This window comes from Nelumbo lutea, chromosome 1 (assembly GCF_056320005.1).
Source record: "Nelumbo lutea isolate HS-2025 chromosome 1, American lotus-T2T, whole genome shotgun sequence".
Lineage (NCBI taxonomy): Eukaryota > Viridiplantae > Streptophyta > Magnoliopsida > Proteales > Nelumbonaceae > Nelumbo > Nelumbo lutea.
Window position 1 is genome coordinate 180497957 of NC_142684.1, and position 13802 is coordinate 180511758.

Here is a 13802-nt window from a genome sequence, read left to right on the forward strand (position 1 = left end):
ATAATCCCAACTCAAAGCTCGAACCCAAAACAGTATAAACTGTTAGCTCGAACCAACCCAACTTACATCCCTACCAATTACTAAATTAAACCACCAAACTATTTTTACAGTATTACCCAACCGGGTAAGATTTCAGGTCCAACCATAACAGATTGGCCATATGACATAAGAAATGCATTTACATATCTTGCAGCTGCTGCCCGTACTTACTTCCATGTGAGATTTAGGAGTGTGTTCCCTCCCCTTTTATTATTATCCGTTTTACCTTCTCAAAAATTCTCTTCTGGTCTAACTTCTTGTTATCCATTAAACCTACTATTGTAAAGGCATGTGCAGATACATATTAATCATATATAATATATATTATTTGAATTTAATTTTTGTAAATTGCACAAAATATAGGATTCTATTAATATATGTTATTTGAATTTAATTTATATATTATTTGAATTTAATTTATATAGAATCCTATATAGGATTCTATGCACACATCTAAGATCATGTTGTTTCCCGATTCAAATTATCCACCTGTATTGGATTCTATTCAGAATTCTTCTGATTCAAATCAACCTTTAACCCATTGTGTTACAAATAATCTACAATCTCTTGATTCATGCAATTGAACCTTTGACCATTTAGCCCATTATATACTTTGTTTTTTTTTTCTTTTTTCTTTTGAATTTTTTGCATTGATGTCATCATAGGTTGACACTTGACTCCCATGGTTGAACCGCTAACCCATTGACCCAAAGGTAAAACCAATTTAGTATTCTAACCAGATTCAAATTACATAAAAAATAAAAACTTATATCATTTAATCACAACTTAAATATAATTTAGTTTCCTAAATCAAGTCGTCGCTTTAATAGGTGCTGAGCTGAGGAAGTGAGGCATATGACTCATGACAATTCTATGAATAAAAAAGACAATTATGATTCTTCTTTAAATCAAGAAAAAAATAAAATTATCAATGTAATAAAAACAAAATTTTATATATCGAAAACCATTCATTTGAAAACTTTATAATTTATTTTATATTGAAAACATAACTAATGTATATAAATTAACTAACAATTAAGTAGATAGTTATTTTATATCCTTGTAAAAAAAAACTAATCATAGTGCAAGGGTGTATATGCATAAACATTATATATTATAAAGTACAAAAATTAATTTAATATGCAGGTATGTATTTTGCTCAATTTATGTAAAGAAGGTTATAAACATATAAAATATATATACATACATACATACATACACACACACATATATATATATATATAAACAGAACTAATGTATATAAATTAACTAACAATTAAGTAGAAAGTCATTTTATATCCTTGTAAAAAAAACTAATCACAGTGCAAGGATGTATATGCATAAACATTATATATTATAAAGTACAAAAATTAATTTAATATGTAGGTATGTATTTTGCTCAATTTATGTAGAGAAGGTTATAAACATGTAAAACATACATACATACACACACACACAAATATATATATATATATATATATATATATTTCCTTTATAATTAATAATTAAAAAACTTACATATACTTTGAGGCTTACACCTTGCCTCCCGTCTCACTCGAGTCAGGATCTACTCCTTATAGAGCGCTCCTCACATTGATCTTACAACATGTATGCATCAGTCGCACATCAAAAAACATCTCCTACACTTTGTATGTTATTATTCATAAGAGATGTTCCCAATACACTATGGGATGTGACTGTAAGGTCCTTACAGAGCGCTCCTCACACCGACCTTACAACATGTATGCATCAGCCGCACATCGGAAAATATCTCATATACTTGTATGTTATTATTCATAGGAGATGTTCCCAATACACTATCGGATATGACTGTAAGATCCATGTGAGGAGTGCTCTATGAGGAGCAAATCCCAATTCCCTCACCCGACCTTTAGCTTTTTATAAGACCTATTATTTTATATTGAATATTTGTATGTTTTAATTTTTTTGGTATTTTTTTCTAGGAAAACCTATGATAGGGAGAGATATGATATCGGAAAGGCTTTGACAAATCACACCCCCCGTGAATTTGATGAAAATCCACCTAATTGGTTACTACTTTTATGATGTTGGTTGGTTGGTTGTAAGTTTTTTCCGATATCATGTCTTTCTGACATCATACTCAAACCCTTTTTTCTCTATTCTTTATAAAATTTTGGGTGTATGTTTTTTGGGGTCATTTACAGATTTTCTTGTACACCCCTATAGTTTTATGGATTTACTAAAACCTACCATATATTATGTGTTTTACTAAAATACCCTTATAATCAGCAATTGATTTACTTATTGGATCTTCCATTAGATTGAAGTGGAAATGACTTTTTTGACTTTAGGATCTGTTTGGACCAATATAATCTATAGATAATATAAATGGAAATGTCACTATTGACCCTAGTAAAACATGGGCAACAATTCTTTTGTTCAATTTTTTTCTCTATTTGAAGAAGGAAGACATGATGTTGCAAATTATCTAATAACTTGGTATGCATTGTTCTCTGTTCTTCATTCTATAGAAATCAAACATTGTGTGGTAGATCTAAAAATCCAAAAATCAAACAATGATTCATTTTAAGAGGTCAATATGATGTATTAGGGATAATTTTGAAATAAAATAATATAGGCCCATGCCCTTGAACATTTTTCACACTGGCCAAACTACCATTTTTCAAGCATCAATATAAAGCTAAACTATAAGATAGGTTTTAGTAAATATGTGAAACTATAGAAGTGTTTTAGTAAGTATGTGAAACTATAAGATAGGTTTTAGGCAATATGTGAAACTATAGAGGCGTTTTAGTAAATGACCCATTTTTTCCTCACATTTCCTACACGCAACTCTGCCCATTATCCACATCTACCCACATAACATCACAGCTACACATGGGGAACATCCCCTCATCTTACATATTATTGTGCATGGGGAGATGTTCCCAATGCAAAGGGATAGTATTTTGTAGGTAGGCGTGGATAGAATTGGCGAGCAATCCAGGAAAAATGTGAAGTAGAATGGGACTTGGTGCACCTCAGAGACCAACTTCTTAATATTGTGGTGGATTTTGATAATATATGTACTAATCATATTAGAAAAACAGCAAATACTGATGCTCGTGAACATGCGTACAATGCATGTAAACACAACCGATCTCTAGTAGACAGTAGTAGCAGAACCCATATATGTACTGCTTCCGCTATATCTTAATGAATTTTCAATTTCTTGAAAAAAAAAATGTGGGCAGGACATCCGGAGTCGCTTATATTCCCATGTAAATGCATGAACTCTCTAGGCACCCCACAATTAGGGATGCAAATAGATCAGATCGAATTTAAATTAGGGTATATTCGAATCCAATTTGACAATGTTCATGTCAGATCCAATCTAATCCGACTTATTTTCTTTAAAAATTAATAAATTATTAAAAGAAATTTAAAATATATTAATTTAAATAAAGTAAGAACAAAATTACAAGTATTTTTTAATTATTCTTATCATATATATATGTGTGTATATGTTTTAAATAAAAAATAAATAATATAACAAATTTATAAAAATATATTTATAAATAAATAAATAACATATATATGTTATATTTATATATATATAATATATCAGGTTGGATATTCTTGAATCAGATAGAGGTGATCCGAATCTGATCCAATTTTTGTTTGGATCATAGGACTCGATACATTTTGAAGATCCAAACATGATGATCCAAATCCGACCAAATAAGATCAGATCTCGGATCAGTCCATTTGCACCCTATAGTCCCACAGCATATTCTAATCATGTATTGAGAACATCTCTCAATGACATTTCATCACTTTTTCAATGCACATCCACCGTTCATTGAAAACACTCTCGTAAATAGTAACTAATAAGTACGGAAGATGTTCGTAATGAATGATTGGATATGCGTGTGAGGCGCCTGTGAGACGCCACAGATACGATCTCTGTGAATTCATAGCACGCTGTACCGAATTCGGTGCCACTCACCAGTTTGGCAGAACTCAGACTACGTACCCACTCTTTTTTTTTTTTTTTCGGCTCTTCCCCATAAATCGCACACTAGAATGCATATTTTCTATCATGCGCAGATACCACTCGATCTTTATCCTTCACCAACACTATTCAAAGGGCCCCACCTGAGGACTCTTTCCCCTCATGTCAGACACTCGACACCCTCCGTTCATTCATTTCCGTACGCAAGTCAATTTGGTATTTACTTCAAACCAACGACCCAGATCAATTAAATAATGAACACCAACGTCTGACATGTCTATATACATACAAGTCTTCATAGACGGTAATTTCCGTTTACAAACTAGGACAACAATAATCAGCCGTCCGATACAAGACATCATAAAACGCACGGCCTATGATTATCGTAGTACAAAGAAATTGAAGCCACTACCTTCGTTGACCACGATGAACAACAAGATCATCGTCGTTCGGTGTCGTTGCTACTCCATTGACTTTTGACCTTAAAAGATCTCTTAAGCTGGGCCCGAACGTGTTCCCAGGCTCTCCACAATTTGTTTTTAATTGTATCCCAACGATAGATTCTGGTTCAGTCATCTGAGGATTACTAAAAATATTCTTGGACGTAATACATTACCATAAATAGTTTTATACAATATAAACGTCCAATGCCAGCAGTTACTAGATGCGCACTATGGCGTAAGTTAGCTTGATGAACTTATTAGTAATTATATTATTTTTTAAATATATAAATGATAATATTTTATAGCTCTGTCTAACTTGAAGGGTCCAAGAAAATAGTACACAGAGGGAGTATTTCATGGCAGTAGAGACTACAGATATGAATATATCTCTGCTCGCAAAACCATAGGGCAAAAGTAGCTTTTTTTATCCATCTTCCTCCACGCCCAACAAGTTGGAAAAGGGGAAAGAGCTGAAAATTTTACTAGAAAAAGAGTTTCTTTCTTCAATTCCTTATAATTAAGAGGAACTTCTCTCGTAGAGATCTTTCATCCTGTAAGTCTCTCTCCTCATCCCTCTTTCTTCTATTTCTTGTTTTGCTTTTTTCTGTGGTTGGAGAGTCTTCACTGCATGTTTGTTCTGAAGTTTCTATTTGATGGCTGAGCTTGGGCTGTTTCATCATGTGGATATCCGTTTTCTCTGGTAAATTCTAAAGTTTTTGTTGGTTTGATTCATGAAACAGATGGCGTATTTTGTTTTTCCGCCCTGATTTTGAGGGTTTTTAGTTGTTACTCACATGGGTTTTGTTTTTCTTCTCAGTTTATGGGTTTACTTTATGAAAATTTTGGGTTTTTTTTTTTTTTAATCTGCTATATCACTAATGCACTGTGTAGGGTTTGCATTTTACTGTAGTTTCATGGGTTTGTAGATCAAGTTGTATTTTTGGCTTCTAGTTGAAGCTGTTTGAGGAGAAGGCTCGTTAGCTACTAGAAAATTTGCTAAACTGTTTTTTATAGGTGTTTTCCCATTTTATGGTTTTATGTTGGTATTGAAAAGTTAGGAGCACTTTCTTGCTAAGTCTATGGCCAAACTGTAAAATCTTCTGCCCTGAAACGGTTCTGGAGGAGGGGGGTTTCACCGTTTCAGTTTCAGGTTTCCACTTTTGGAATTTGGTTCACGTGTTTCTCATGGATCTTTCTTTGGACCTTTCTTTATAGTCCCTCTGAGTCTGAAGTGTTTTGACTAGTTACATTTTGCCTTCATGATTTACTTTAGGGGAAATTTTGAATAATTTTTTTTTTTCAGTTGCATTCGGTGACTTCTTTTTGATTATATCGTTTTCAGATTTAGGTGTCATAATGATTTATTTGCCACTAATTCGTAGTTGCTTTTTCCTTATATTTCTCTGTAATTTCTGATGTTTATTTGTCAATACATCAATGTCGCATACAGTTATTTTACAGTATGTGGGCATAATCTATTTCCCTGCACAAGAAGTACGTTGAGGGTTGTTTTATTGCCAGCCTACATGGATGAGAAAGGTGGACTGGGTATTAGGAATTGGGATTTCTCAGAACAGTCTGTAGGCGTAGATGCAGTACTGAAGCCTGTCTCAGGAGTCCCAGTCCCCAGTGGAACATCTGGACATCAAGCTGCCTTTTTGAAGATGGGGGCATATGCCAATAGAAACTCCATGGTTCCTCAAGCTGATGCAGGAGCATCTACCATGGAGTATGGAGGGCACTGTTGGGTTCATCCAAGAAACTTCCTGCCTCCAAACAAAGCCAATCCAAGTCTACAAGCAACTCCACTGAACACAGAAACGGGACTTCCTGTTGTTCCCACTGGTTTGGGCGTTTCAACTGATGGACACAATAATGAGTTTGGTAGTAAATCCACAAAGATAAGAAAACAGCAACCTTCTGCAAAGAAGGCCAATCGTGTTGCCTCTAAAGCCCTGAGACCAAAGCAACCCAAAAAGAAGCCTTCCGTCTCTACAACTACAAAGAAAAAGAATAATTCTATGTCAACAGCAAAACATGAGAAGAAAAATTTGGATATTGTTATAGGTGGAGCCACCCTAGATTTTTCACGGATACCTGCTCCTATCTGTTCCTGCACTGGTGTAGCTCGGCAGTGCTACAGATGGGGTGCTGGTGGATGGCAGTCCTCCTGTTGTACAACAAACATATCTGAGTATCCTCTCCCAATGAGTTCCAAAAGGCCTGGAGCACGCATGGCTGGGAGGAAAATGAGTAATGGTGCATATGCAAAGCTTCTTCAGAGACTCGCAGCAGAAGGTCATGACCTCTCTCATCCAGTTGACTTGAAGGACCACTGGGCTAGACATGGTACCAATAAGTTTGTTACAATTAAATAGAGACTAAAACTAGTTTGTTCTACATTTCTTTTCTCTACTTTCAGAATTCAAATGTTCTCTGTTTAGATATGGGCATATGGCTCTTGCTTATCCCCGAGACATCATGTAAGAGCAGTTTGTAAAGATGGTATTCTAGATCATATCACAAGGACCAGGACTAGGTTCTTCTGATCTGAAATTAGTCAGGCTTTTAATCTATCAAGAAGTGATACTACTTACATTGGTTGTAAATGATTTCTCCTCTATTCCATTTGAATTTCTTCATGCTATGCCTTACTCTTTTGTGGGCAAAATGGTTGCTTCTTTTCTTTTCTCCAGGCTTTTGTGTGTGTGTGTGTTTAGTGTGGTGTAGGGCCCTCAATTCACCTAGTATTGACAACGAGATGTTCTTTTCAAATGTCAACTGGGTGATATTTGTTACATTCTGTGTATAGTGGATGTTCCATTTCTCCTCTCTGAGTTACAGTGATCAGTTGATTGTAAAATACACAATCCTTGGCATTGATAATCTTCAACAAGTCTGTTACTGTATAACAAGATGTTCCCACTTCACCATCACTAAAAGTTGCTTATATGATCCCAGTTGCTACTTGAAACACTGGAACTTTTAGTATAATGTAGGGATCATGATCATCATTGGTTCTTATCTAGTCAAGAGGATGACTGTACTTCTCCATCTTCAGTGTTGTTGGGCAGCTAAATGCTGTTTACTTTCTTCACAACTTGAACCTTGCTCAGGTGCTTGGGTTCTCTTTTTTTTTTTCATTCTCCTTAATACACTTCTTTTTTATCACTGTTATTTATAGGAAAATATGGATAGTGATGCAGCCTAACCTCTAGGTTTGTGGATAAGTTGATGCAAAAGTGGTAAAGTAAATCCAAGCAGACTGAGGGAAAAGGGAAGGTTTTTGAGCTCTATTTTCTCTGTTGTTGAGGAAACAGGCTGGTTGTCTCCAGTCAAGGTATGCTCTAGAAATGTTGAAGGTCCTCACACAAGAATGGTTCTAGGGAAGGAAATATCTATATTAGTAGATTAGGGATTACATCATGAGGGTCATAGAGGTTCTTGTGGATAGTAAAGAATCATGCAGGAATGGCTGTTGAGTAATTATAATTAACAGGAATCAAATGATGCTAACAAAGCACATCCAATGTTTCATTGTTTTTGGGTATGAGAGAAAGCTGTGGGATGGAATATTTTTAATGCATCAGTCTTGTGACAGTGAGAAAAGAGTCTATAGAGGACGTTTGTGATATCCAAATACTGGATCAACTTTTATTGCAAAGTAGTTTCATTCCTTGAGTTTGTTAGTTATTCAGCTTTTACAGTAGAGACAACTATTGAAATTAAGTTCTTGGAAGTGTATCTCTGACTTTCAGTCATATCTTAGGGGTAATGTGAGTCATGGGACAGAATCCAACGTGGTCCTTTTAATGAATGATAGCAGCACATTTCATAACAGGTTGTATAGGGTTATCCATTGGATTTAATGGAAGGCCAAGTTTTAAGAAATTGGATCTTAGGTGTGGTGGTGTTGAAGTTCTGAAACTTGCAATTCCAAAACACGTTAATGTGCACAATCTTTTTTCTTTTTTTGAAAAAAAAAGTTAAAAAAGGGAAAGGATACATCAGAAAATTTACAAATAAATAGGTTAAAACAACCAAAAGCAGCCTATCAAGAAATAGTTAAGGCATTTCACTATACAAAATATCCCTTCCCAAGACAGATTCAGCTAAAGCATCTGCTGTTTCATTTAATTCCCTGGAGATCCATCTAAGGATGCAGTTTAAGGAAGCAGACAGTTCAAGATTTCATAGAGGAAGCGAGCAAGCCTCCACAGGCCAGTCCCTATATTATTGGACCAACCTATCTTATTCCTCAAATCACCCTCCACCAGAACAGAGGTAGCCTGTGTGGATTGAGCAATCCGTAGGTCAACATGAAGGAGATGGACCTTTCAGATGCATCAGAAGCTGAAATAGGACGAGACCCATTCCAAGTTCCCATCAGATTTTCAAAGTAACTCCCTTGATACCTTCTGTCCAAGGAGACTCAAGAGAACCTTTAAAGCTGCCATTAAACTGTAGAATAAAGTTACTTTCAGGTCTCAGAAAGAGAGGGGGTTTGAGCTGAGGAGCTGCCTAAGGATGGATGGGAGAAGAAGAATTTCCAATAGATTTCTGTCCATATCTCCATAACTGAAACCTGATAAAGCCTGATTTATCGGCGTCCAAGAAAAAATGTGAGCCACAGCATGCCTTTTCAGGCCCTTCAAGGAGGAAACCCTATTTTAAATATTCTTTTATTATGCTCTTCTCATATTCTCCCTGTAATGCCGCGAATTACAGCTCTCCAGAAAATGTTTCCTCACTTCCCCATCATACTCCTTCCATTGGAAGATAAAATTTCTTATGGAGTTGGGGGGACCTAATGGAAATTGCAAATCGCACATCAGGTCAGGAATTGCCACAATTACGAGCCACCTTGCAGTTTATGAGAAGGTGACGAATTGGTTCACCATCCTGTCGTCATATAATACAAGCATGTAGAGTGATGCAAAGCTACCCTTTCCTCTTCCTTTGTTATGTTGTCATAGGTTTTATTTAACCATGAGCTGCTCCCATATGTGAAAGGAGATTCTTGGAAGGAGAACTGAAGCAACCATATTCTTTTGTCTAGGAAGGAAGAGGAAGTGGAGCCAGCAACCAGCTGACAAAAGTAAGATTTAAAGGAGAAACTCCCATGTATAGTCCGGGACCAAATCAACTTATCCGGATTAAAGCTGTAAGAGGAGAGAAGAAATCCCTGACAATTCAGGTTTAGTTAGGGCTTTATGGAATTTGAAATTATGGGATTTCCTGACTAGGGTGATAGATGTACGGACCAGCCTGAAGATGTGCATAATCTACCCTCCCAACTGTGCAGGGATCATCTTGCAAGTTGCATGTGTGGCTCTTTACATAAGCACTATAAATTTGCTCCTAGTCCCGGCAAACCTGTTAGAGCAAGCAGTTCACAAGACTCTTTGAGTGTATTCCCTTGCTCTCACGTTTCCTTGTTGCACATGATAAAATTTGTCCTAGAACTCTTGTTCATGAATCTTAACAGAACAGAATGATGAAACAGCATTCATCCGGCTGACCCCATATAGTTGGGATGATGATGATGAACTCCTGTTCATGAATATATTTAATGAATATCTGATTTAATCATTTTTCATCTTTTTTATGGGTCTTATTTATTCATCATCTCCTTCCAGTTATCTATATTTGCTTATTCCATTCTTAATCATTTTTTTTCTTTTTTTATGGGTCTAGATTCTAGTATTCACCCACTGGTTCCGGATTTACTTTATCATCTCATGGGTCATTGCAGTGTCCTCCAGAGCTTAGGTTGTCCTGCGGCTAAAATTGTTGCCTGAAATTACCTATTTTAAAAATTGTTGGAACAGAAGCTTTCTCTTGTGACCACACGCTTGTAATCATGGACCTATGTAGTACTACACACCTCTATTGCAATCCTTTTATCTTGCTTTAGATGTCATGCTACTACAGTCCGACATTTGAGTCATAATTAAACTTTGGAAATTAAAGTTCCTAACCCAACATTTCCAGCCTGAGGACAGCTTGTTTTGTACTCCAGAGGACCAGTTACCTTGTAAATTTACATTGGAAAGGTTGTTGCCATGGTGAAAACACAGCTTTCTGCCATTGGTGCATATATGCGTTGATTTTCTATCTGAAACCTTCTACAGGATGCTATTGTCCAACTTTCCTGTCTATTCTGTCATGTCAGGATGACACATTATATTCTTGAGAAAAGTTTTTCTGTTATATTATCTCCTGCCACCAAGTGTGGGAACACATGGTTTCATTATTGTAATCCTGATTGCGTTGACCTTTGATGCTTCTCATCCATTCGTCTTTCATTTCTTAGGCTTCTACCTCACTTGTTCTTTATTCCATGATTCCATCCTCGAGTATTCATAGGATGTGAAGTTTTGTTTAAACTTTACATTCACCCATACGTTCCTTCCTGGTAGACCACTTATAGGTGCTTAGGCCCTGTTTCGCAATGTTCCCACCTGTACCTATTCTTTTAGAAATTCCTGTTCCAGAACAAGAATTTTATTTCTTTTTTTTTTTATCATCAAACAAGAATTTTATTTCTTGCTCTTCAGGAGTAATAGATATGTTTGGCAAATTGTTCTTCGAGAATGATTTTTTTTGTTCTACAGGAACAGAAATAGCATTTGGATAATGAAACTATTTCTTAACATCAATTTTGCAAATCTACCCATATTAAGTCTAAAATTAACCATAAAAAAACACGTGTCATTGGCATAGCGATGTCTTCATGTTGTCACCACCTAATCCTTGATCACTTGAGGATTAAAACAAAACATACAAGCAATAAAACAAAAACCCAACATGCCATGATGCAACAACACCTGCAAGCAGTAATGGCTAGAAATTGATCCCTATTTCGTGCATGTGTGCCACCATCACAGGGTATGAATTGGTTTATCCAAATGAAATCATTTTCGTGTGTTTACTTATAAAAAACTCCTATTTAATATCTAAAATATTTATAACAAAAAACATATAACCGATAAGGGATGTACCACTCCAGTGGGGCATCAATCGAACCACCATCCATGACAAAAAAAAAAAAAAGGTCATACTCACAAATTTATGGTAAGCAGAAATTTTCATTAAGATACAATAACAAGGTTGCATCCACATTAGAGTCTAAGAATTTCTGTTTTCCTTGTTTTTATAAATTTTGGTTCATAGGAGTAACTGAGTCATTTTTACATCCTTGATGTGGGGTTTTGTCATTGTTAAAGTTCATTCAAAATTTTAAAGTCAATGGTCAATAAATTAGAAGCTACAATTTATCAAAAATAAATAAGTTAGAAGATGCAGTGGTTTTGGTTTCTCTTAATATGGTATGCAGTAGCAATTTCATAATTACGGCAAACATTAACCCAAACCATCATAGTTAAGCCAGGCATATTTTTTACAATCTCTCCCTAGGGAAAAAAAATGAAAAATAGAATTTTCCGAAGAGCTTGTCTTGGTGTTCTCTTTGTAAATCCTAATTTTCTTCTATTTATCACTAATCTACCACTATCTTCTACTCTCTTCTCCTCCAACAATATCAAATCTAGTGATGTAGGATGAACCCCGTATATACTTATAACCTTTTATCCCACCAAATCTCATCTCATGATTTCATAATTTTTTATGTTACTTCACAACCTAGAATTTTCATCCTTATGCAAGACAGACTCGAAACTACACCAAACTTGGTCAAGCATTTACATCCATCTAGGGCAAATTACCTACAACGTTTCATTGAAAAATTCCAATCATAGATGGAATTTGATGCCCACATCACTACTATGGTCAAAAGCATTTACATCCATATGGAATTACTACTATATCCCATCAAATATGGAATCCAAGGCAACTCATTGTAAAAGATGTTGATCAATCAAACAGAGTATCAATGCTTCACTGAAAAAAAGGAACAGAATAACCAAGACAAGTCATCACTATCAAGCAATTCTGAACAGCCTAGGCATCAATCACCTCTTGGTAGCAAACCAAACGTAACTTGTAATGATTGGGTTTGCGGTAAGAACTCGGGTTTGCAGTGGGAGCAAAAACATATATAAGAAATTCCAGATTCCAGAAAACATACATAAAAGAAAAATTATCTTCTTCCGCCTCCTCTTCCAAAATTTGTTCCCCCTCCGATGCCCCCCGACGGTGTGCGAGCTTCATCAAACTGGACTCAGAGAGGAAACATTACATCAGCCAGGGATGAAGAGAATTTGAGCAAGAAAACCGGTCCAAATGGCAACATTAATAAGCTGAGTGATGAGATTTCAATTTCATACGGGGGAGATAACATTAACGGTTGTAATAGACTTTGTCAATGCGGTGGGAGCAAAAACGATTTCAGAGGTGAATCTGGCCATGCCAAAAACCATACCTGTTGACGCTCGTCGTTGTGTTTCGCTCGCCGTCCGGTTGGAGCCAAGCTGAGATCCTCCTTCCTTGGAGATTTGCAGCAACGAGTTTTGGAAGAGTTCACTGTTGAACGAAAGGTTAGTAGGGTTTTCTATTGTTTAGTGCAAAAAACACCCATTTTTCTCACATGGATGTCCATCACGCGTGTTCGTAAATATGGGTTAACATGGTGGGAATTCTTTGGGGGCATCGATTTTTCACTCTCAAAGAATGCGGAATTTGGGTGCTGTTCTCACGCAAGAACAACGTGTCTTTTTTTGTTTTTTATTTGTACCAAATACGTTTCTTCTCCATCAAAACACCGAGAATGCATGAATCATTCTCGGAGAACGTTACCAAACAGGGCCTTAGGTTGTGACTGTTTTGTGTACTCTAAATGAGTATCATACCACAATATCTATTTCACATTTATCAGTGTCTGTTAGGCTGTTATCTCAAGTCTTACAGAAGCCTATTTGAGTGAAGTGTAAACAATTCAACTTCAACTTCAGCTTCAGCCATTAATGACCTCACAATCTCCTAGATACCCTATTCACTAAAAAACAACACCACCTTAACCCTATCAGACGGACTTTTTAAGCTGCGTTTGGCATTTCTTATTTTAAGGATTTATCTCCAGTTTATAGTTAAAATGTTACAATAAACACTTTAACAGCAAAAAAGAGATAAATCTTTAAAATAAGGAATGCCAAATGCAGCCTTAGTCTAAAGCCAGAACATGATTAATATAGCTGGGGGCCTTGCATGTACAATTCTCAGTTTAGGACCCTTACCACATTCCCTTTTAAGCCTTTCCGTTGCCAATTAAAATAAAAAATATATATTATGTAAATATTATTTAATTGATGTACATATAATGCGCTGATGTATCACGGTTGAACTGCAAACTCCTTTTCACGTCC

At 35.8% G+C, this 13802-nt stretch overlaps 1 protein-coding gene and 1 long non-coding RNA gene across 3 annotated transcripts; one reads left to right on the plus strand and one right to left on the minus strand.

Annotated features, from left to right (window-relative positions):
• Positions 1-4702: 4702 nt before the first annotated feature.
• LOC148879581 (protein BASIC PENTACYSTEINE7-like) lies at positions 4703-7088 on the plus strand. Of its 2 annotated transcripts, none has more exons than XM_088961145.1 (2): positions 4703-5032; positions 5930-7088. In XM_088961145.1, the coding sequence occupies exon 2, from the start codon at positions 6006-6008 to the stop codon at positions 6855-6857; it is 852 nt and encodes a 283-aa protein (XP_088817271.1). In that variant the 5' UTR covers positions 4703-5032; positions 5930-6005; the 3' UTR covers positions 6858-7088. The 2 variants fall into 2 exon arrangements, with proteins under 2 accessions (XP_088817271.1, XP_088817270.1); XM_088961144.1 differs by having other exon boundaries at positions 4807-5179.
• Positions 7089-12319: 5231 nt separating this feature from the next.
• Positions 12320-13279, minus strand: LOC148879582 (uncharacterized). Its single transcript, XR_016104280.1, has 2 exons — positions 12863-13279; positions 12320-12655 (listed from the first exon to the last, which is right to left on the minus strand). It is a non-coding gene; the product is annotated as an uncharacterized LOC148879582 (long non-coding RNA).
• Positions 13280-13802: the final 523 nt, after the last annotated feature.

Excerpts from the sequence above, each read along its gene's own strand:
- LOC148879581 (XM_088961144.1), top strand. The coding sequence starts at position 5,133 with ATGGCTGAGCTTGGGCTGTTTCATCATGTGGATATCCGTTTTCTCTG. Across the intron at positions 5,180-5,929 it reads GTGGATATCCGTTTTCTCTG|TTATTTTACAGTATGTGGGC; the intron begins GTAAATTCTAAA and ends TGTCGCATACAG.